The sequence below is a fragment of the Lissotriton vulgaris genome, chromosome 8 (genome assembly GCF_964263255.1).
Source record: "Lissotriton vulgaris chromosome 8, aLisVul1.2, whole genome shotgun sequence".
In the NCBI taxonomy this organism is placed as follows: Eukaryota; Metazoa; Chordata; class Amphibia; order Caudata; family Salamandridae; genus Lissotriton; species Lissotriton vulgaris.
In genome coordinates this window covers 127,482,428-127,505,056 of record NC_141696.1, presented here as the reverse complement: position 1 = coordinate 127,505,056, position 22,629 = coordinate 127,482,428, and the positions used below count along the sequence as shown (strand labels likewise).

General features: G+C 43.7%; 1 protein-coding gene across 1 annotated transcript in view; it reads right to left on the bottom strand.

Moving 5' to 3' along the window:
• Positions 1 to 22,629, bottom strand: part of CHRDL2 (chordin like 2) — a 638,416-nt gene that overhangs the window by 158,588 nt on the left and 457,199 nt on the right. Inside the window, exon 9 of the mRNA XM_086933239.1 lies at positions 5,398 to 5,580. Coding sequence (XP_086789365.1) covers positions 5,398 to 5,580 — 183 coding nt within the window. The remainder of the gene's footprint in view (positions 1 to 5,397; positions 5,581 to 22,629) is intronic.

Sequence of the window (22,629 nt, the reverse complement as noted above, 5' to 3'; positions counted from 1 at the left end):
CTGAGGTCAGGCCGCTGGCACACCTAAGGCATTCCAAAGGAAAGCTTGCCTGTGCTCATCTACACCTGGACGCCGCCAGCCACCAACCATCAGCTATGCTTCTCAGACAAGCAAAAAATGTGGATCAAACGTAGAACTTACACCCCAAACTTTGTTTCCCACCTCTGTAACAATCTCTCCAGCCACCATTATAACCCCCAGGGCCAATAACCTCACCACTCAATTCCCTTGCAGGGAGTGTCCTCTAATGTCTACTTAAAACTCTGTCCAAACCCACACATTAATGTCATGTTATGTAACTTGTGTTCAGCAATTAACAACAATATCACAGCAATTTGCTGACCTTATCAATCTGCATCGACTTGACCGTCTGTTTTTTACAGAAACCCTTCTCACCGAGGATAGTGCTCCTTTCTTGGATGAGTTCGTTGGCCTAAGTTTAAAATCTTGAGAAAGCACAGGTTCAACACACTCAGGGGCGGGGTATAGCATGTGACTTATTGAAGATCAGATCCCAACCTCCACAAATTAACTCTTGCCTACCTCCTCCTTCGAAAAGGAAGTGAAAACTCTTCTGATTAACACGTTTCTGACCTAAGATTTTCATGTTATGCTCTATTGATAACACCTTATGTGTTATTGACTGTGTAGCTTCCTACTTTTCTTTTATGGTGTATGACAACTACAATGATAATCTTCTATAGATGCCAAACTTACTATTCTCCGTTCATATATGTGACGAGTTTCTGCTTTCACTACTATATCCTGCTTTCCTCATATAAAGCGCTCTGATACCCTCTAGGGTCAAGTTCGCACTATAGAAAACGTTATAAATAAATAAACTCTGAACTAGAAACCTTTCCTATTAGCATTTCATTGAAATCAACTACACTGAGTTTTATATTAATTTCTAGGCCACCTCACTTCCCTGGGTCCACTCTCCCATCCCTATACTTAGAGCAGTCAACTACTGAGCAACAACATCAGGTGATCTTTGGGGATTTAAACCCATTGTTAGATTCCTCCTTAAACAGTCCCAACACATTTCAGCAATGACATGCCCACTCTAAATCTCCATTTACTAAACCAGAAACCTACTCACATTGGGGCCCAAGGCTGGATGTCAACGATGAACTTGGCCGATCTACTTTCAGTTCACAAAACCACCTCTCCAATCTGAAATGAAATCTTTGGAATCACATTTCGCATACGATTACGAAAAAAAGTCAGCAGCTGCAAACCCATTGTGATCTCTTCATCCCAGACCAAGGTTTCACAGAATTAATAAATCTACAGGCCCAATAAGGCAGATTTCAATCCGTACCTACATGGGCCAGATGGTGTTCTCACAATTCAGCTCTCATTATGGGGTAGGGCTGGGTGGGGAGTCACCCCACCCAAATGCCTGTAGAGTGAGTCCATGGAAGTAGAAGAAATGTGACCTTCAACTGAGTGAATCCCCTTTGTATCTCATCATAGGGTCACCTGACCCCATTCCTCCTCAAACTGTCTTGATGGGACGTCAAGTCTGACTGATTTGCCACTCTCAGCCCTGTACTGCATGATGGCGCATGTGGTATGGGTAAGTCACAGAGGTTGTTCAGTCATTGGTAGTGTGACCTTTGTGGGTAGTGTGGATACCTTGCTGTACCAATCTGATTCTGATTGTCGGTCTGGAAAAGGGAAGTGTGACATGTCCACTAAGGAGTCCCCTCAACTAACAAATGGAGGCGGTCAAAGGAATGGTAGTGTGCTGTCCGTGATGCATCTGAGACGTGGATGGGGACCTCTGGGCCCCTCTGCCTTCACTAATGAGTGAGAGGCCGGGTGGGGCACTCCAGTGCACCCTCCCCTCCCCCTCCTCACCCCCATATACAACATGCCCATCAATTCCGTCCCAAGTGGGCTCAAGTTTCAGGAAGAAGGATGCACACTGCTTCAGAATAATTTTTAGCGTTGCTGGGAATAAAAGCACATTTTTCATATTCGTATACCTCAGTTCCCTTTTCACTCCCTTAAAACATGTCTTACAATGTTTAACATGATTCAGAAAAGGGGGTGGTGATGAACAGAGTGTCTGAATTAAGCAGACCACTTTTACCCAGTCCAAAGATCAGGGCTTGATCCATCACCGTTTTTTAGCTCACTGCACCATCCCAGCTCAGAACTTGGCTATATGCAAATTAGTCTGACCCTGGCCCAGTGCATCATGGGAACAGGGCAGACCAAACTACCAAGCCAATTCTTATACTGGGAGGGAAACAACCTACCGGGGACCGGTTTCTGGCATTTCAGCCTTCTTCGGCCCGGCTTGCTTGAATCCTGATGGTGCAATAAGCTAGGGACTCACATCTGAGTATACCCTTCCACGCTTATGGTGGACAAAAATGATTCAGAAAAGGGGGTGGTGATGAATAGAGTGTCTGAATTAAGCAGACCACTCTTACCCAGTCCAAAGATCAGGGCTTGATCCATCACCGTTTTTTAGCTCACTGCACCATCCCAGCTCAGAACTTGGCTATATGCAAATTAGTCTGACCCTGGCCCAGTGCATCATGGGAACAGGGCAGACCAAACTACCAAGCCAATTCTTATACTGGGAAGGAAACAAGCTACCGGGGACCGGTTTCTGGCATTTCAGCCGTCTTCGGCCCGGCTTGCTAGAATCCTGATGGTGCAATGAGCTAGGGACTCACATCTGAGTATACCCTTCCACGCTTATGGTGGACAAAAATGATTCAGAAAAGGGGGTGGTGATGAACAGAGTGTCTGAATTAAGCAGACCACTCTTACCCAGTCCAAAGATCAGGGCTTGATCCATCACCGTTTTTTGGCTCACTGCACCATCCCAGCTCAGAACTTGGCTGTTCATCACCACCCCCTTTTCTTACAATGTTTAACAGGCACCTGCACAGTACCGGAAAATCCTGGCCTTTCCTCCCTGCAGAGCAAAGTAATCCTCTATTATGGCCTCTACAAGATCAAGTCTCTTTTGCAGAAGTTTAATATCTTGACAACAATAGATCGTGGGGGTGAACATGGGGGAGCATTTTATAGGGACCCTATTCATTCTCTTGACTAAACAATAAGCTGATAGACCCTGAGGGACCACTATTGTAGAAAGCCATGATTCAATTAACTGAACGGGGTTGCAGCACTTCACGCCCTTGTGGATTCCGATAATCTGTATATTGCTCTGTGCAGCCCACCCTTCGGCCTCCTTGGCTCTTTCCTCCAGGAACTAATTTCGGTTAGCCAGTTCCTCCACCTGCTTCTGCAGGTCTGACGTCTGAGCCCTCAAATTCATAATTGCCAATGCAATCTGGTCAAGCTGGTAGCTAGCTTGCTTTGATCCTCACGCGGCAGGCCAGCGTCTAGGGCCACCACATCCACCTTCCCCTCCAAAATAGCCTTTGCTTTCACAATTGCCTGAAGGATTTTGTCCAGTTTGCAAACACAATAAGATGATGGACTTTCAGACACACACCTCCAGTTACTATTCGATCTGGGTTAAATCCATAATTCATTGGTATTTAGCTCACTCAGCCACCCCAGTTCAGACCCAGCAATATGCAAATCAGTCTGACCCTGTGCCTCATGGGATCAGTCCAGCCCGAACTGCCAAACGAGGTCACCCCTGGACCGGAAACAAGCATCCTGGGACCGGTTTTGGGGTAACCCCCATCATCAATCAGGCTAGCTTGAATCCACTGTCAAAGTGAGCAAGGGACCCACGTCTGGAAATACCCTCCCAAATTAGGGCCAGCAATGCAAACACAATAAAATATTGGACGGAACGCTGAAACGTCTCAGACACTCACCCCCAGTCAGTTTGGCCTGTGTGAGCCCGTCTGTGTCCATTCAGCTTTAAGGTTCTTCATCCGGACCGCCATAATGCAGTCGTTCTGCCCTGGTAGGGACAGACCCATGAGGGCAGTCGCCTCCTGTTACTATTTGCTTTGCCCCCCCATAGGATCCCACACTCCAACAGAACACAAATGGTCTGCAGTCCCTCAAAGAGCTGAAGACCACCTCACTAAAACTGCGGCTGAGTTCTAGCCATCCTCACCCGAACACTACGTAGCCTGCTCAGCCAGTGACCGAGGGTATCACAAGGGGCATGAACGGGAAGCCAGTCCAGGGCACGAGCAACTGGTCCCGGCCTCTAGTTCCATAGGGGAGCTCTACGCAGCCCTGATCCACCCGATTCGAATTAAATAGGTACTCAAAGAATTGAAAAACTCAGGTTGCGACCAGCAAGAAGATTCATGCAGCACTGCCACTTTGTGTTGAGGTTGCCAACACAACAGGAGCAGTCAGCACTATGTGAGGGATGCAGACTGCAAAACTCTCTCTATACAGGTATCAAAAGGTGCCCAATTATGTAATGCTGGGCCCAGTCTTTCAGAGGGACCCACAGCACAATGACTAGCATATTTGATGAAAATGCAGAAACGAAGGGCTCCTCTGCCTAGCACGTCTCTGCCCCAGCATTCATGGGCAGAATTTACACAAATTCACCCTTTCTTATAAATGTTCACGAGACAGGCCAGGTTACGCTCCTTGCGTAAAGTCCCTTCGCCCAATTCTGAGTTCTAAAGTCTATTGCTGCACGAACGGAAGGTGGTACCTAGCACTATGTAAATAAAAAGTTTATTAAAGTTATCATTATGTTTAGATTCTCCTACCAAATTCATTACATGTAGGCCATAGTACAGATACGATATAAAAGATTAAATGTGTGTTAAGGGTAACTTTAGTGGAGTCTGGAATAATTTTTAGAATACCGATAGATAAAAGATCATAGATTCAATTTGACTTCATGGTTTCTGATCAATACTTTAAATCAATTTCAGGTTTGGAAGGCATGGTCAATTTATGCTAAATGTTAGCAAATTGTACCTCGATTCTTTCTCCTTATACCCACGTGTGATTGCTATTATAGGTGTTGAGTTAAAAGTTCTCAAATTCTTTATAAAACATAGTTATATAGATGGGCCACAAAAAAAGCACACGATCACCTAATTAGAAAAGCACTGGGAGAAAGAAAATACATTTTAATCGGCCAGACATTGCAGTATAAGCATTGCAAAAGCAGGAGAAAGAACTGAATGACAAACTACTGTTTATGCCATACCTAGCAGGCAATCAGCTGAGCAGAAGGATTAACTGCAAGCATGCCAGGAAATAACTCTGGCAGGAGTCTACCGAAAGTAAATATCCAAGCCACCTCAGCTCCCCACGCCCCAGCAGTGGCCAGCTTACTGCAAAGAATTGATACGTTTGGATGTTTACTTATTATGTTTGGCACATGAGTCCACTCCATGTTGTACTCATGAGCCACCGTTCACAGCTCGTAAACCGCAAGCCGCCAGGGCTGCAGTACAAGACTCTCACCTTTCACCATCTTCCAGATGTAGATGTCCACCTCATCCGACGACTCCTTCTCGATGGCGATCTTGCGAACGTTCTCCTTCTTGCTCTCGGACTGCGGGGACATGTACATGTAGACCGAGATCTTGCCCTGGCTCTTCACACACTTTGTGGTGTTGATTTCGTCGGTGGGCTGGACTTTTGGCTCTAGGGGAAGATTAAGAGTTAAGCTGTAGGAGTTGAACGAGCTATTGCCGCGTGCTGCCGGTCAGTGAGCGCAAGACTAATCTGCAGGACACAACGTCAACATTAGTTCAATACATTAGTTCAATACTTTGCAGGAGACCAGAGAGGCACTCACAGTCTTAAGTTCTACGACAAGTCAGAACTAACTGAGCACCGCGTGTCAACATATTGCCACTAAACCAGACACATTTTGTAAATATAATTGGAAGTAGCTCACAAAATATCACTTTTCTCTAGACAGCAAAAACAGTACCGGCCATACAGCCCGTGGCCGTTCCTAGAACATTTTATTCTATTACAGTTCCTCAATTTTCAGTATATTTATGGACAATTAATTAAGCTGACCTATTTCAGGGGCTTCAAACTCAGATGTCTTCTGAGACATTCAGTGGACATTTTGTCAAGATGTTATTTTAACAACTGTGGAACCCGTTTTACTGGGTTCAAGTTCTTCGCTTTGCCGGATGTTGAATAAATGTTATCCTAGCAAATGGCATTGATCCCCTTTACTTCGGATTCCTATTATCCTGGAATTGGGAGTACTCAGAAAGTAGGTTAACAGAAACGGTGAATTGGGGGGCATGGGGGCTTTACCAGTCTTTCATGAGAGACTGAATCAAAGATGTATCTAAAAACAAAGATGCTTCTGACAAATGTAGATTTAGAATGCTTTGAAAATAGAGATTTTTATATCGTTTACTATGTCTGTTTTAAAAAAAAAGTGTTTTTTAACAACAATTTGTTTTACACAGTGTTTGGGCCACCTCATTCTGTAAAGCAGACCGGAAGTCTCACATGCGAATCCGCTTAGATAGGATATAGTTGCAGCGCTGATTCTAAAATCATTAAATAAATACTCAGTGGTCACCATGAATGCTAACAGCAATAACACTCTTCACTCAATAGCATCACAAGCTTCTTTTAATCTTCTCACACTGCTCACAGACAAGCAGCCACACGCCAGTCGTAGTAGTCTCACATCCTTTACAGGCTAGCCGTCACACTCTACCTTTGGTATTCTCAGACACCCTTACAGACAACAAGTCACTCACTACCAGTATTTTCCCATACACCTAATAGACGGGCAGTCACACACTCTTAGAGGTTTTCTGACACCCCTCACAGATAGATAGGTATTCTCACACCCCTCACAGAATACCAGCAACAACGCGCCAGAAGCATTTTACACCCTCACAGTCTCACACTACCAACTCTGCTCTCACACCCATTGGAGTATCAGTCACACATCAGAAACACTGTCACAGCCCCCACACAGTAGCAGCCTCACACTACAGACAGCACTGTCACACCACTCACAGAGCAGGGGTTTCACCCCACTTTCAGCACTATCACACCTGTTCAAACTAGCAGCAAACTGCACAGGTCTAGCTGATAACTGACAGCCCCTCTTCATTGATTGCTGATTTTGTGTGTGGCATTGTTAAAGAGCAGAGGGTTGAGTCAACGGGAGGGTGAACCGATGAAGGAGTGCAAGCAAGAGTGACTTACTGCACGACCGATGACTGACTGAGGGCAAGGATGGACGGATGCATGGCTTACTAATCAAACCTCAAGGCCCTTGCAATTATAAGAAACGTCTACTGGCTTTACCAAAGCTTTTCTTTAAAAGGGGCAACACTCCACTTACCCACTCTTTCTGGCCTTCATTAATGTGTCTGGCATATTGTTACAAATGTATTTAATCACGCTCGCACACTGAATTGTCTGGGTTTATATTAAGTATGTTGTTGCGTGCTCTAGGGTGTACTCTCCGTCATGGAGTACTGGTATCAAAGAAGGAACAGCGTGACCCTTGATTGGGTGACGTCCCGTAGTCACAGCTTAATCAAAAAAGGGTTATAAAGTTCTTTCACTGTTTGGAATATGAATCTTCTAAACCAAATCCAAAACTTTCGTATTCAAAGATTCTTTATTCTTTATCATTGCATTATTTTCATATCTTCTGGTCAGTTCAAAACAAATCAATGGCATCCAGCCTTATACCCAGTATTTCATCATCCAATGCATTTCAGCTAATGGATAGCCTTCATCAGGGACTGGGTTCTAGGAATCAAAAGTATACGATCACGTATAAGGATACATCAAAGTACATATGTATGATCAAAATTCTGCCTATATAATAGAAACAAACGTGTATGTAAATCAAAAATGCCCGTTGTAAGTCTATTTCGTGTGACACTATTGTAAACAAAGTAAAAAAGTCGGGTGAATTAGTAACCAAGGTAAAACCACGTGGGTTCGAGCAATATAGCCAGAAAAGATGTGTAATCGAGTATTGGTGCCTGATAATGCCCTGATTAGGGAAACAGAATGAAAAAACGCCAGATAGTCGTAACGTTAAATAAAGTGAAAGGCAATCACCGGTTTAAGCATGAGTTACACTAAAGCTCTTAACAGGTGCCGTAATCTGTCTAAAGTCAGCAAGTATCTGACCGTCATTCATACAAAGCGTGTACCCGCTCACAAAGATAAGAAGTTAGTAGCGCACACTTACTCGTAGAGCCAAGGGTTACGAGACGCTCATGACCGCCGGTTAGGAAAAACGCTGTTTACCAGGATTGCGTATCAGGCGATACTGATTCGCCAGCGTGTTAATTGACAGTGAAAGCGGACTCAACTCTAGATAGTAAGTAAGATTGCCCTAATCAGGGCATTATCAGGCACCAATACTCGATTACACATCTTTTCTGGCTATATTGCTCGAACCCACGTGGTTTTACCTTGGTTACTAATTCACCCGACTTTTTTTCTTTGTTTACAATAGTGTCACTCGAAATAGACTTACAACGGGCATTTTTTATTTACATACACGTTTGTTTCTATTATATAGGCAGAATTTTGATCATACATATGTACTTTGATGTATCCTTATACGTGATCGTATACTTTTGATTCCTAGAACCCAGTCCCTGATGAAGGCTATCCATTAGCCGAAATGCATTGAATGATGAAATACTGGGTATAAGGCTGGATGCCATTGATTTGTTTTGAACTGACCAGAAGATATGAAAATAATGCAATGATAAAGAATAAAGAATCTTTGAATACGAAAGTTTTGGATTTGGTTTAGAAGATTCATATTCTAAACAGTGAAAGAACTTTATAACCCTTTTGGGATTAAGCTGTGACTAGGGGACGTCACCCAAACAAGGGTCACGCTGTTCCTTCTTTGATACCAGTACTCCATGACGGAGAGTACACCCTAGAGCACGCAACAACATACTTAATATAAACCCAGACAATTCAGTGTGCGAGCGTGATTAAATACATTTGTCATTGTCTCCTTTCCTGAACAACACGCTTGGCACCTACAGCAGAGATGCAATACGAAGAGATTTTGAACATTACAGATCAGCGAGCTGAAACATTTGCTTTCTCAACAGATGAGGCAACCCGCATCTATGCTTTGATCCATGAGGATACATCGGAAACCACATCACATAGAAATAAGGAACACAACATTAGACAATTACTTTACCTCTCAAAAAAGGAGATCAATCAGAGACTACATGCAAGCACATTGGTGAAATACCATCGAGCGCTTCGAATCCCAAGGGGCTTAAGGATTGCCCTCAAGCCTTCGCTTTGCAAAAATTCATTGAAATTTAAAGAAAAATGGTTCGCTATCCTGAACAAGTGTTCTTTGGACCTCATCCTTCTTATCATAGAGGAATTATCAGTCATCTTGGAAGAGTTACAAAAGGAGATAGAAACAGTAACTGAAGAACTGACAAAAAGCACTCCACCAGAAGAATGGACAAAGATCTTGGAGGACATCAACGTCCAGTTAACAAAACACAACCAAGAGATTAATGATAGGAAAATTAGGAAACTACGAAGAGACACCGTTGATTACAAACTCGGGGAGGTATATACCTGGGCAGAGGTATATGCCCGACGCAGACAAAGCAAACCATACACACAGAGTACGGATACGTCCTCAACGGACAGTGACCAACCCACAAGACCGAAGACCACTGGAAGACCCAGACAACAACCACAAACAGGAGTTGAACAACATCCGGAAAGCTCAGGACTTCGTCAAAATTCAGTACAACAACAAAGAAGAGAGGAGCCTTTTTTAGAGGTGGGCCAACAAGAAAAAGAAGACCCAGGAGGGGCAAAGGGAAAAGAAAAAGACCCACCAAATACCCGGAGTGTAGCGGCAGAGAAGAAGAAGGACAAACCCAAGAAGAACATGAACTAAAAAATGTGGTCATCAACATCTCTGATCATGAACTGGATTATATTTCCATTGAGACATTACAGAAGGGAATGTCTTTTGTCCCAACCACTGAAACTGACAAACTGGAATTGGAAGTCAGTTTTTATAAATTGATGAGGAAACTACGTCTCAGGCACTTTTTTGACAATATTATTGTTGACAAAGGTGAAACTAAAGAGGATCAACTTTTGGGATCATCGTCACATAGTACTTATGTAGCACCAGTGTCACACAAAACATTGGACACGTTCGAAAACTTGGTGAGATTGGAATTATCCAAGTTGAGTTTCAAGAGAAAATCCCGACGACACAACCTCACACAGAAACAAACTGATGCTCTTCGGAAAATAGCCAATAACCCAAACATTATATGTCAAAAAGCCGACAAAGGAGGTGCCATAGTCATAATGAATACTTCACATTATGAACAAGAAGTAGAAAAACATCTAGGGGACAAACAAGTTTATTTACCTTTGGATCATAATCCAACCGAACAGTTTTCGAAACAATTGGAGAGTATCATCAACAAAGCTCACAATGATGGGGTTATCAATGAAAGAACAAGGAAGTTCTTGATTATGGGCCACCCCAGAAGTCCAACAATACATATGTTACCCAAAATACACAAGGACCTCACGAATCCTCCTTTTCGACCCATAGTGTCGACGGTTGGAAGTATACATCAACCTATAGGACAATTATTGGACAAGCATCTTCAGCCTTGTGTGATGAGGATGAAGACGTTTGTGAAGGACACGACCCATTTTTTGGAGAAGCTAGAAATGGTCAAGATAGCCAAAGAGGAACAGATAATATTATGTAGCATGGATGTCAAATCTTTATATACATCCATACCCCACCAAGATGGGATAGAAGCTATCGAATACGCACTACTGAACACAGAACTTGATTTGAATTTCAAAGTCTTCCTAATGGAATTACTATATTTCACTCTCTTCCACAGTTACTTCAAATGGAAAAGCCAATACTATTTACAACAAACTGGAACTGCCATGGGAAATTCGGCAGCTCCTGTGTATGCGAATCTTTATATGGAGCGATTTGAAACGGAACACATTCTAACTCAAGAACCTTGGAAGTCTCACACTAAGCTCATATTGAGATATATAGATGATATGTTCATCATATGGACTGGCACAGAAATGATGCTCAAGGAAGCAATTACTGAACTCAACACACGTGATGAACGCATTCAGTTCACATCGGAGATTAATGACACCAGGATCACATTTCTGGATGTGGAAATCCGCAGAGAAGGCTCTCAGTTTGAGACAGACATTTATCAGAAATCGACAGACCGTAACAATCTGTTACATCATAACAGCTTTCATCAACATTCCTTAAAGATGCATCTACCGTACTCGCAAATGCTAAGAGTAAAAAGAATTGTATCGTCACCAGAGAAATCGGAAATTAGAATCTTTTAAATTTACCTCTACAAAGTATTGCATTAATCAGGTCCCCCTGAGCCCCGTTCCACCGCGGCTTCAAGTGCCGATTGTTGTGGAGGGCTAGGTCGGGCGCCATCTTGAGTGTGGGCCGGACCCTGCGGGACCCGAGTTAGCGGTCCAGCGGAGGGTGGGGCTTGGCCTACAAGTAGATCTGGTGCTCGTGGGTCTGGGCGTTTGTTTGGGGTGGTGGCAGCACCTCGATATAGCGCTTGAGAAGGCGAGCAGATTGCGAGGGCTCTCCTCTGCTCTTTCCTGTTACCCACTGCAGTATCGAATCTCTTTTTTAAACACTTCCAATTGATTTTAATAATTGCTGTGTTAATAATTTGTGTACCTTTTAAATTTACTTCTACGAAGTATTGCATTAATCAGGTCCCCCTGAGCCCCGTTCCACCGCGGCTTCAAGTGCCGATTGTTGTGGAGGGCTAGGTCGGGCGCCATCTTGAGTGTGGGCCGGACCCTGCGGGACCCGAGTTAGCGGTCCAGCGGAGGGTGGGGCTTGGCCCACAAGTAGTCATGCACTCTAAGACGCGCAGCGGGCGCGCCGTCTGCGCGCCGAAGGAGCGCCAAAGGAGGGCCCGTCTGTGCCCGTCCGTGTCCCGGACGTGGCCAGCGCCAGCCCCCAAATCGGCGCTCCACAGATGCCCTATAGGACTAGTACTCGATATTCTTGTGAGTACCTTATGGTGCTAAAAGCCAACTCCTGCCTTGGCAATGATAAATGGGAGGTAGCAGACAGTACCTCGCGGGTTTGTCATGCATGCAATTTCCGCTTTCAACCCATTCTAAATTATCCTGCTCAAAGCCCTGATGATTCCTCACGCATCCGAGCAGGCTTGATCAATGCTAGGTCACTGGTCAAGCACGCTGCAGATATTTTTGAATTATTGAGCGATAATCAGCTTGACTTACTTTTCATTACGGAAACCTGGCTAAGTGAGACATGTGGCCCGGCTGTTGAATTTGCTATCCCACGGGGCTTCAAAATTTTCAGGAATGATCGCCCTCTAGGTAGAGGAGGCGGTATTGCTGCCGTCTTTAGAGAACAATGGGTCCTTACCCACGACCTTCATGGTCCACTAGCTGATGCAGAGGTGTTTCATTTCTCATTAACACTTAACTCTCATTTCACCGTAGGAGGCACTCTGGTCTACCGACCACCTGGCCATGCCGGTAACTTTCTGGGCACATTGGAAGATATTATAGTCCCACGGGCTCTAAGATACTCCAGATATCTTCTCCTGGGGGATTTTAATATCCATGTTGACAGTCCCGACTCCTCGGAGACGGTCCGCTTAAACAAAGCTCTTGCCATGGCCCAGTTAAAACAATGGGTTGAGGCGCCCACTCACTCAGGTGGACATGTCCTTGATCTGGTCTGCACTAACTTTGACATTGACATGGCCCACCCTGAGACAGTGACATGGTCAGACCACAGGCTGATCAGGTTTGCCTGGACTTTGACCCGCTCAGTTGAGAACAGCCCCCAAGCTGTTCATACACAAAAAATTAATGCAGATATCCTGTCAGATTGTTTAGCCATCTCTCGCCCAGCTCTTCCTCTTGAAATTGAGTCAGATGTCAGCTCATTCAATTCATGGATTGAATGAGCTGACTGCATCTATAAAAAAAAGCCGGGTTTGTAGACTACGCTCTACCCCTTCCAAACCCTGGTTCTCCCACTCCCTCCGAGACCTTAAATCAGGCTGTAAAAAACTTGAACAGATTTGGAGACAAGCATATCTCCCTGAGGCAAAGAAAGAACTGAGGGTGGCGCAAAAAAAGTACTATGCGGCTATTAGATCTACCAAAAGCCACTACTATGCAGGGCGAATCAATAAAGCCAACAATAACAGTAAGGAAATTTTTACTATTGTAAAAAGCTTTGTTTCACCCTGTGCAGCTCAACCTCTGTTGGCCTCCTCGGAGAAATGGTGCGAAGAACTCTCTGTGTTCTTTGTTGATAAAATCATTAAAATTCAGGATGATTTACTAACTGTCTGCAACAGTCTTCCGTCTCAATTGGCCACTCCCTCCCCTATGATGCCTGACCCCACGGAGCAGTTTGTCAACTTTGCCCCGGTAGAGAAACTGGACATCGTTAATGTCCTTGCGGCCTTAAAATCAGGATCCCCCTCTGACCCTTGTCCTGCTAGAGTATTTGCAGGACTTGCAGATACAGTTGGAAATGAGGTGACTTATATTATTAACCGTTCTTTTCTTACTGCAACTGTCCCGGCCTGCTGGAAGCAAGCGAAACTGCTCCCACTTTTAAAAAAAAATGGATTAGACCCCACTGTCCCTTCCAACTTCCGGCCTATATCACTGCTGCCAGCTCTTGCCAAAATATGCAAAAAGGTTGCTTTTATTCAACTGGACAAATTTGTTGAAACCTCTCAGGCACTCCATCCAGCACAATCAGGTTTCAGAGCAGCCTACAGCACTGAGACTGCTCTAGTTGAAATATCCGAGGCTATCCGGGAATGTCTGGACGGAGGTGGCAGAGCGGCTCTGATTTTATTAGACCTCTCTGCCGCCTTCGACACGGTACCACACTCCCTTCTGCTCACCAGACTAGCTGCCATAGGCATTACAGACCCTGCACTCGATTGGCTGACATCATTTCTAGAAAATAGAACGCAACAAGTCTGGATGCCGCCCTTTGCCTCCTCCCCCAAGAAACTTACTACAGGTGTCCCTCAGGGCTCTACCCTCAGCACCCTGCTTTTTAACATTTACCTGAACCCTCTCATCTATCTCGCTGAACAGTTAGGAGCAAACATTATGGCTTACGCCGACGATACCCAACTTCTGTTCACATGGCCAAAAAACAACTTGGATACGTCGGCGGCCCAATCCTACCTATCATCTGTTTTTCGTTGGCTAGCCCTCGCCCAGCTAAAGTGCAACGAAAGCAAATCAGAGATTCTGCTGTATGGCTCCTTTCCAGACAACTTTAGTGATCTTCTCTGGCCTGCTCACCTGCCATGTCCTAAATCTATCGGCGGCCCTGCAAAAAATTTAGGAGTCTGGTTCAACAATGACCTCAAATTTGAGGATCATTTAAAAAAACTTACAGGGGTCTGCTTTTCTACTCTCAAAACGCTACGTAGATTTTTTCCCCTCCTTCCGAGAGAGGCCAAAGAGACCGTTATTCGCGCCCTAATATTGTCTAGATTAGACTACGCGAATGGCCTCTTCTGTGGTCTACCGGCCTATCTTATACATCGCCTCCAGGTCATTCAAAATGCCGCTGTGCGACTTTTGTTTAACATATCCAGAAGCTCCAGTGTCCGCCACCCTCTTCGTGCCCTTCATTGGCTCCCAGTCGCTCATGGGATTATGTTCAAAATCCTTGTCCTCTCTTACCGCGCTGTCCATCAAACTGGCCCAGTTTATCTGAGAAAAAGATTTTCCCTCTATGTTCCCAACCGGCCCCTTAGGTCGGCCAATTTGTGCCAAATGACCGTACCTAAATTTAAATACAGCAGACTTGGTGGCCAATCCATCACAGTCAGAGCTGTGAAAGCCTGGAATTCTCTTCCTCTCCACCTAAAAACAGCCCCCACCATCACTGTTTTTAAGAAAGGACTGAAGACCCACCTCTTTAACACCTCTTTGTAGGGTTCCCCCTTCTCTCTATACTACCATCTCAGGAATCTTTCTGCTCTGCCCTCTCCCCCCTTCGCGCCAGGATACTATTTTTTTAGTAATTGAGCGCGCTACAAAAGCTTTTATAATACTAATAATAAAGAAATGGAAACAAGATTCAGAGATAGAGGATATCCTCAAAGTATATTGGAAGATGCACAGAAAAATAGAAAAGATCTATTAACAAAAACAACAAAAAAGGAAAACACAAGAGTGGTGATTGTGTCAAAATATTCAACAAAAAGCAAAGCTTTTAAAAGCATCATCAGAAAACACTGGACGAAACTATCCCAAGAAACTGATTTCTATAACATTTTCTGTGAGATGCTTTTATTCGCCTATCAAAGAGCGAGGAATCTGGGAAGCATGATCAAACCGAAGGAGGTCAAAATCAATGAAATCTTTCATGGTACACTACCATGCCACAACTGCAGTCACTGCAACAGTATCATCAGAGGGAATGTCATCACCCACCCCAGCAAAGGATACAAGATTAAACTACGTGTGTCAGCTACTTGTGACACAATGAATGTCATCTACCTGTTGAAATGTCCCTGCGGACAAGGTTACGTGGGAAAGACTGAGAGAAAAATAAAAACAAGATTGAATGAGCACAAATCTAACATTCGCAACAAACAGATGAAATCTACAGTTGCAGCTCATTTTTGTGAGGCTTCACATAACATAAGTCAATTGAGATTCACTATTTTGGAAAATGTTGTAAAACAAGAAGGTTTGTTAATAAGAATAAGAATATGTTACAACGTGAGAATTTTTGGATTTACAAATTGGAGACTTTGCAACCGACTGGAATGAATGATCGCACAGAATACAGTTGTTACCTATAATGACTATAATTGTTTATTCAACCACTGAGATATTGCATGTATAATTCTCATTGCTCCCTTTTCTAATGTTAATATTCATCTTACTTTGCTCCTTGAAAACCTCATTTGTGTTAAATCGTCACTTGGAATGTATGATCCCATCCAGAGCATGCCTATTAACCTCACGTTTATATTTAATTTTTGCGTTTTTTAACACTCTCTAAGATGGTGGCCAGGGACTATCTAGAGTTGAGTCAGCTTTCACTGTCAATTAACACGCTGGCGAATCAGTATTGCCTGATACGCAACCCTGGTAAACAGCGTTTTTCCTAACCGGCGGTCATGAGCGTCTCGTAACCCTTGGCTCTACGAGTAAGTGTACGCTACTAACTTCTTATCTTTGTGAGCGGGTACACGCTTTGTATGAATGACGGTCAGATACTTGCTGACATTAGACAGATTACGGCACCTGTTAAGAGCTTTAGTGTAACTCACGCTTAAAGCGGTGATTGCCTTTCACTTTATTTAACGTTACGACTATCTGGCGTTTTTTCATTCTGTTTCCCTAATCAGGGCATTATCAGGCACCAATACTCGATTACACATCTTTTCTGGCTATATTGCTCGAACCCACGTGGTTTTACCTTGGTTACTAATTCACCCAACTTTTTTACTTTGTTTACAATAGTGTCACTCGAAATAGACTTACAACGGGCATTTTTGATTTACATACACGTTTGTTTCTATTATATAGGCAGAATTTTGATCATACATTTGTACTTTGATGTATCCTTATACGTGATCGTATACTTTTGATTCCTAGAACCCCAGTCCCTGATGAAGGCTATCCATTAGCCGAAATGCATTGGATGATGAAATACTGGGTATAAGGCTGGATGCCATTGATTTGTTTTGAACTGACCAGAAGATATGAAAATAATGCAATGATAAAGAATAAAGAATCTTTGAATACGAAAGTTTTGGATTTGGTTTAGAAGATTCATATTCCAAACAGTGAAAGAACTTTATAACCCTTTTGGGATTAAGCTGTGACTAGGGGACGTCACCCAATCAAGTGTCACGCTGTTCCTTCTGGCATATTGTTACCACATGAACCTCCTGTACCGCATAATTTTCGAACGTCACTGCTTTTAGTGTCTCTCAACTTGTTTGTGTACTTTGTCTTGTAAGTCCTAATCTCAGCTTCAAAAAGACCATTTTGATGCTTTCTTCAATGCAAGCTTCTGTGCCATGGCTCTTCTTACCGTGGCTCTCCTCACACATGCAGCAGGCAGTATATTTTCGCGCTGGCACATGTTTGTGGTGCAACTCTGACACGTTTTGTGTTTTTAACTTTGCAAGCAGCAAGTGGCTAACCGCTAAATTGTTTTTAAAACTGCTTATTCACTCGTTCTTTTGTTGTGCCTAAACTCCCTGGTCCACCGCGAGCACTGCTCGATTGTTGTGGAGGGAGTCTTCTTTCTAGTTCTATCGCCTCCTGCTGCCTTTGTCCACACTTCCGGCAGGACGAGGTGAGTATTCTAGTGCTCATACCTCCTCCCCATAAAAACGGACGCTGCGGGCGACGCGCGTTGGACACCTATTTGTGGTGCAACTTTGGCACATTTTGTTTTGTGTTTTTAACTTTGCAAGCAGCAAGTGGCTAACCGCTAAATTGTTTTTAAAACTGCTTATTCACTCGTTCTTTTGTTGTGCCTGGATTCCCCGGTCCACCGCGAGCACTGCTCGATTGTTGTGGAGGGAGTCTTCTTTCTAGTTCTATTTCCTCCTGCTGCCTTTGTCCACACTTCCGGCAGGAAGAGGTGAGCGTTCTAGTGCTCATACCTCCTCCCCATAAAAACGGATGCTACGGGCAACACGCAGCGGGCATGCCGGCGGCGAGCCAAAGGCGCGCCAATAGGCAAGCCCGTCCGTAGGAGCCAGGAACCCTGTTGGTCCCCTTAAAGATCAAACATTAAATCCCAGGGTGAGCATAACCTACTCTAGGCAGGAGCTGCTATCCTTCAGAGATTGTATTCCCTCTCCTACGTTAGGTAAAGGCACTCATTCTTGCACTCACCAATTCCCCCCCACGATTGAAGGCCCATTAACATGTTATTTTTGTGGTTTTCAGAGTTTGCCACCTTTATTGACAAATGCCTCTTTTTATATTCCTGACAATAATAGCCCATCCACAGCCAAATGGGATTGTTTTCTGGGAAATGTTTGTCTCTCCCTAAACATGCGATCAATATATGGAACTTACTTTCTTCATCCCTCCCAGATATTGGGTTTCTTACGGAAACCTGGATGAAACCTTCTTCCACTCCGGATATTGCAACTGCTTTGCCGGATGGCTACCGTATTTTAAAGCTAGATAGGTCACATAAAATAGGTGGTGGGGTTGCAATTATTTATAAAGATGCGATAAAAGCTATTTCTTTAGATCAATATAGCAGCAATAGTATAGAAATTCTTATCTTCAGACTTGATCTGCACTCACAATTGAGTTGGAAGGGAGCTCTCGTTTACCGCCCCCCAGGTCCTCTCTCTAATTTTATTTCACTTCTCCAGGACCTGATTGCTCCTCATGTGATATCATCTAATACGTTTTTACTCTTAGGCAACTTTAATGTTCATAGTGACAATCCTGATGACCCGGAGACCACTTTTTTCCGGAGGGAAATGTTAACCCTCGGCCTCACGAAAAGGAACGATGCTCCTACACATATCGCAGGCCACACGCTTGATCAGATTCTCTCTAATTCTTCTGATATAGCTTATAAAGCCACTAATTCCCTAACATGGTCAGACCACTCATGTATTTCATTTGACCTGGCTGGCCTTCGCGGGCTTGCAGTTAAAAAATCCCCAATAACTCGTATTTATAGACAATGGCATAAGCTCTCCCCTAATCAATTTCGTGAAGGATACACCCCTCTCTATTCATCTTCACCGGATACGGTTGACAACTGCCTATTGACCTTTCAAGATCCAATTAAGTCGACCTTAGATGCCTTAATTCCGGAGAAAAAAATCTCGTGTGATCCCCATTCGTTCCCAGACACCTTGGCACTCAATGGATCTCCGCACTGAAAAAAGTAAATGTAAAAGGCTAGAACGACATTGGCACCGAACTAAAGATCCCTTAGATAAGGGTCAGTATAAAGCGGCCCTAGAGATTTATCATAAAAACTTAGGATACGCACTGAAAAATTATATAGCTACTCAACTTGAACAATCCGGTAATACATCTAAAACCCCTTTTCACATTCTTAACACCCTCATCAACCCTAAAGCTTGTAATGTATTTATTTATTTGTTTATTTATATAGCGTACTACGACCCGAAGGCGTCTAGGCGCTAGCCTGGCGGAAACAAATCACAACTGCCACATAAGAAAGAGCACAGAAGATTAGATGGTAAAGAGCCAAGTTTTTAAATCTTTTCTAAAAGGCAAACGATCTTGAGCTGATTTCAGATGAGTGGGAAGTGCATTCCACCACCTTGCCGTAATGAGATGAAAGCTTTTCCCTCCCCATCTCTGTAGGCGGTAGTTGGGAATCTTGACATTATTGGCCGATGAGGAACGAAGCGTCCTAGAGGGTAGATACCATTGAAAAAGATTCTGCAAAGACTCCGGGCCAGTACCATGTAAAGCCTTGAAGGCGATGCACAGTGCTTTAAAGCGAATTCGCTTTATAATAGGCAGCCAATGTAATTCATTTAAGGCATGTTTTGCAGAAGAAAAACGGGAAAGTCCGAACAAAAGGCGGGCCGCTGCATTTTGGAGAACCTGTAACTTAGCAGTCACAGATTTGCAAGCGCCCACCAACAGCCCATTACAGTAATCCAACTTGGACATGACCAGCGCTGCCATCACTGTTCTTTGTTGACCAACTGGAATAAAAGGAAACACTTTTCGAAGAATACGAAGGGTGTAATAAGTAGAGGATGTCAACATGTTTATGTGTTGAGCGAAACCAAGAGAGGAATCAATGATGACACCAAGGTTTTTAGCCTTTACTACCGGAAGTGGGGTGGGGCCAAGTTCGGCGGGCCACCAGTCAGCAGACCAGATTGAGGCGTCCTTTCCGAAAATTAGTACCTCAGTCTTATTAGAGTTAAGCTTTAAACAATTAGTATCCATTCAACTGCCGACATCACTCATACATTTTAGAAAATTAGAAGCTGACTCAGAAATATTACTGGAGACAGACACAATGATCTGTGTATCGTCAGCGTTGGAAACTAAATTAAAACCATGACTTCTTATTAAGTTAGCAAGGGGGACTACATACACATTAAAAAGAGTAGGGCTTAGGGAAGAGCCCTGGGGAACCCCACAAGGAAGTCTAAACTCTTCAGACTTAAACCCTCCCACCTCGACGTACTGATGCCTGCGGGTCAAGAAGGAAATCAGCAGAGCAAGAGCAGTGCCTCCAACACCTGCTGCGTGAAGACGATGGGAAAGAAGCTCATGATCCACTGTGTCGAAGGCGGCCGACAGATCAAGGAGAATCAATACAGCAGTACCTCCGGAGTCGACCACCTTCCTAACATCCTCAATGGCAGTAATGAGAGCGAGCTCAGTACTGTGAGATGTTCTAAATCCAAATTGAGAGGGATCTAGTTTACGATTTTTCTCGAGATGGAGGGAGAGGTGAGAATTCATGTGTTTTTCCAAAGCTTTAGCCGGTAGGGGAGGCGAGCAATAGGACGATAATTACCTGTCTCTGTTTTATCCAGAATGGATTTTTTAAAAAGTGGTAGGATCGAGGTCTGTTTCCAATCTAAAGGAAACACACCATGTTCCACAGCCAAATTCAAAACTGGAGTAAGTTGCTGTGATATCAATTCTGCAACTATGCCAATCACCCTGGGAGGACAGGGATCCAGGGGGGAGCCATATTTTATCTTAGCTAGCAGGTTATAAGTTTGCTCAGTTGATAGTGTGGGAAACGCATTAAAAATAGGGCCAATTTCAGTATGATTAAGGCCTCGGGAGGGGAGGAGCATTAAGACAGTTAGGTCGAAGATATTGGATACTTTCTTACGAAATGCTAAAGTCAGTTCATTACAGAACTGCTGATCTATTGAGTTATCTTCGATAATTGGGGCATTACTTAACTTAAGCACCGTGGCAAAGAGTTCCTTTGAATTATTCTTTGTCTGAGTTATCCTTTCCGTGAAATAATCTATTTTAGCGTGTTTAATCACAACTTTATATTTAATCACACATTTTTTATAAGATTCTTTGTCGCAGTCTTTCTAAAATTTACGCCAGCGCCTCTCCGCTGCACGACAATGTCTTCCAGAGGTTCTGATTTCTTCCGAGAACCAAGGTTCAGTAGGTAGGAGTCTGCAATTCTTGCACTTTTTTAGTGGGACTGCTATATGTACCAAATTTTTTAACCAATCATGAAATTGCAGTGATGCAGATTCAGTGACATCAGCCCCTAAAGGTAGGGTAGAAGTTAAGTGTGAAAGAAACAGCTCCTTGTCCAATTGGTTCCAGGAGTAACAACTAGGGGCGATTCAGAAGAGGAACCTACACAACTACTTTGTGACAATATAGCTAATCATTTTTCACAAAAAATAGAGGATATCTACAACAAGATAATATCCTCTTCTACCAATATTAATCATAATTTGATAACTGATCTGGCCCTGGACTCTAAAAGACAGATTTTTTAAAAAGAATTTCCGTTTCTCACTATCCAGGACACTGAATCCTTACTAATATCTGCTAAATAAGGTTCCCCTAAAGATCTTATCCCTACCAAAATAGCTAAAAAATGTGCAGCCGAGTTGGCAGAAACTCTCTGTTCCATCCTTAACTGTTCTATCAAACAGGGTAGGCCTCCTAAAGAATGGAAGGATGCCCAGATCATGCCCATCAGGAAAAATCTCAAACTGTCTCCTAATGATGTGACCAACTATCGCCCCATCTCATTGCTTCCACTTTACAGCAAATTATTGGAAAAGCATATCAACACCGATCTCTCTGCCTTCATAGAAGTCTCCAACTGTCTGGATCAAACTCAGTCAGGATTTCGTCCCAGGCATAATACTGAACTGGCCTTGGTGAATGTTACAGATGACATCCGCATGCTGGCGGACGCTGGTCAAGCAGTGATTTTGATACTGGTTGACCTGTGCGCCGTATTCGATACTATTTCCCATCAAATCCTGCTGGAAAGATTGCGCTCCATAGGCATTCAGAATTCTGCTTTGAATTGGCTTCAGGATTTCCTTAAAGACAGGACCCAAACAGTGAATCTTGGGCCATTCAATTCCAAGACTACCCCTGTATCTAAAGGGGTTCCTCAGGGTTCCTGTCTGAGCCATCCTTGTTCAATGTGTACGTCGCCCCCCTCTCAGCACTTCTTAGGAAGATCGGGTTTATCCCGATCTCCTATGCAGACGACACACAATTTCTTCTATCGTACAAGAATGATACTCCTAGCATCCAAAACATGTTTATGTAAAGTATAAGAGCCATAACTTCTTGGATGAGCAGCAATTTCCTGCAATTGAATGCAGGAAAGACAGAAATAATGCTTTTCAAGGATTCTATCACCAGCTGGTCCCCTAATTGGTGGCCTGATGAATTAGGCCCTGTACCATCTCCTAAGGCTGTAGTTAAAAATCTAGGGGTGTTAATAGACAAAGATCTAAATATGGACGGACATATAGCTGTAACAAAAAGAGCCTGTTTTCACGCCCTTAGCCTTCTTCGTAAGGTTTTCCATTTCTTACCTGTCTCTACACGAAAAATCTTGATCCATGCTCTGGTACTTAGTCGGTTGGA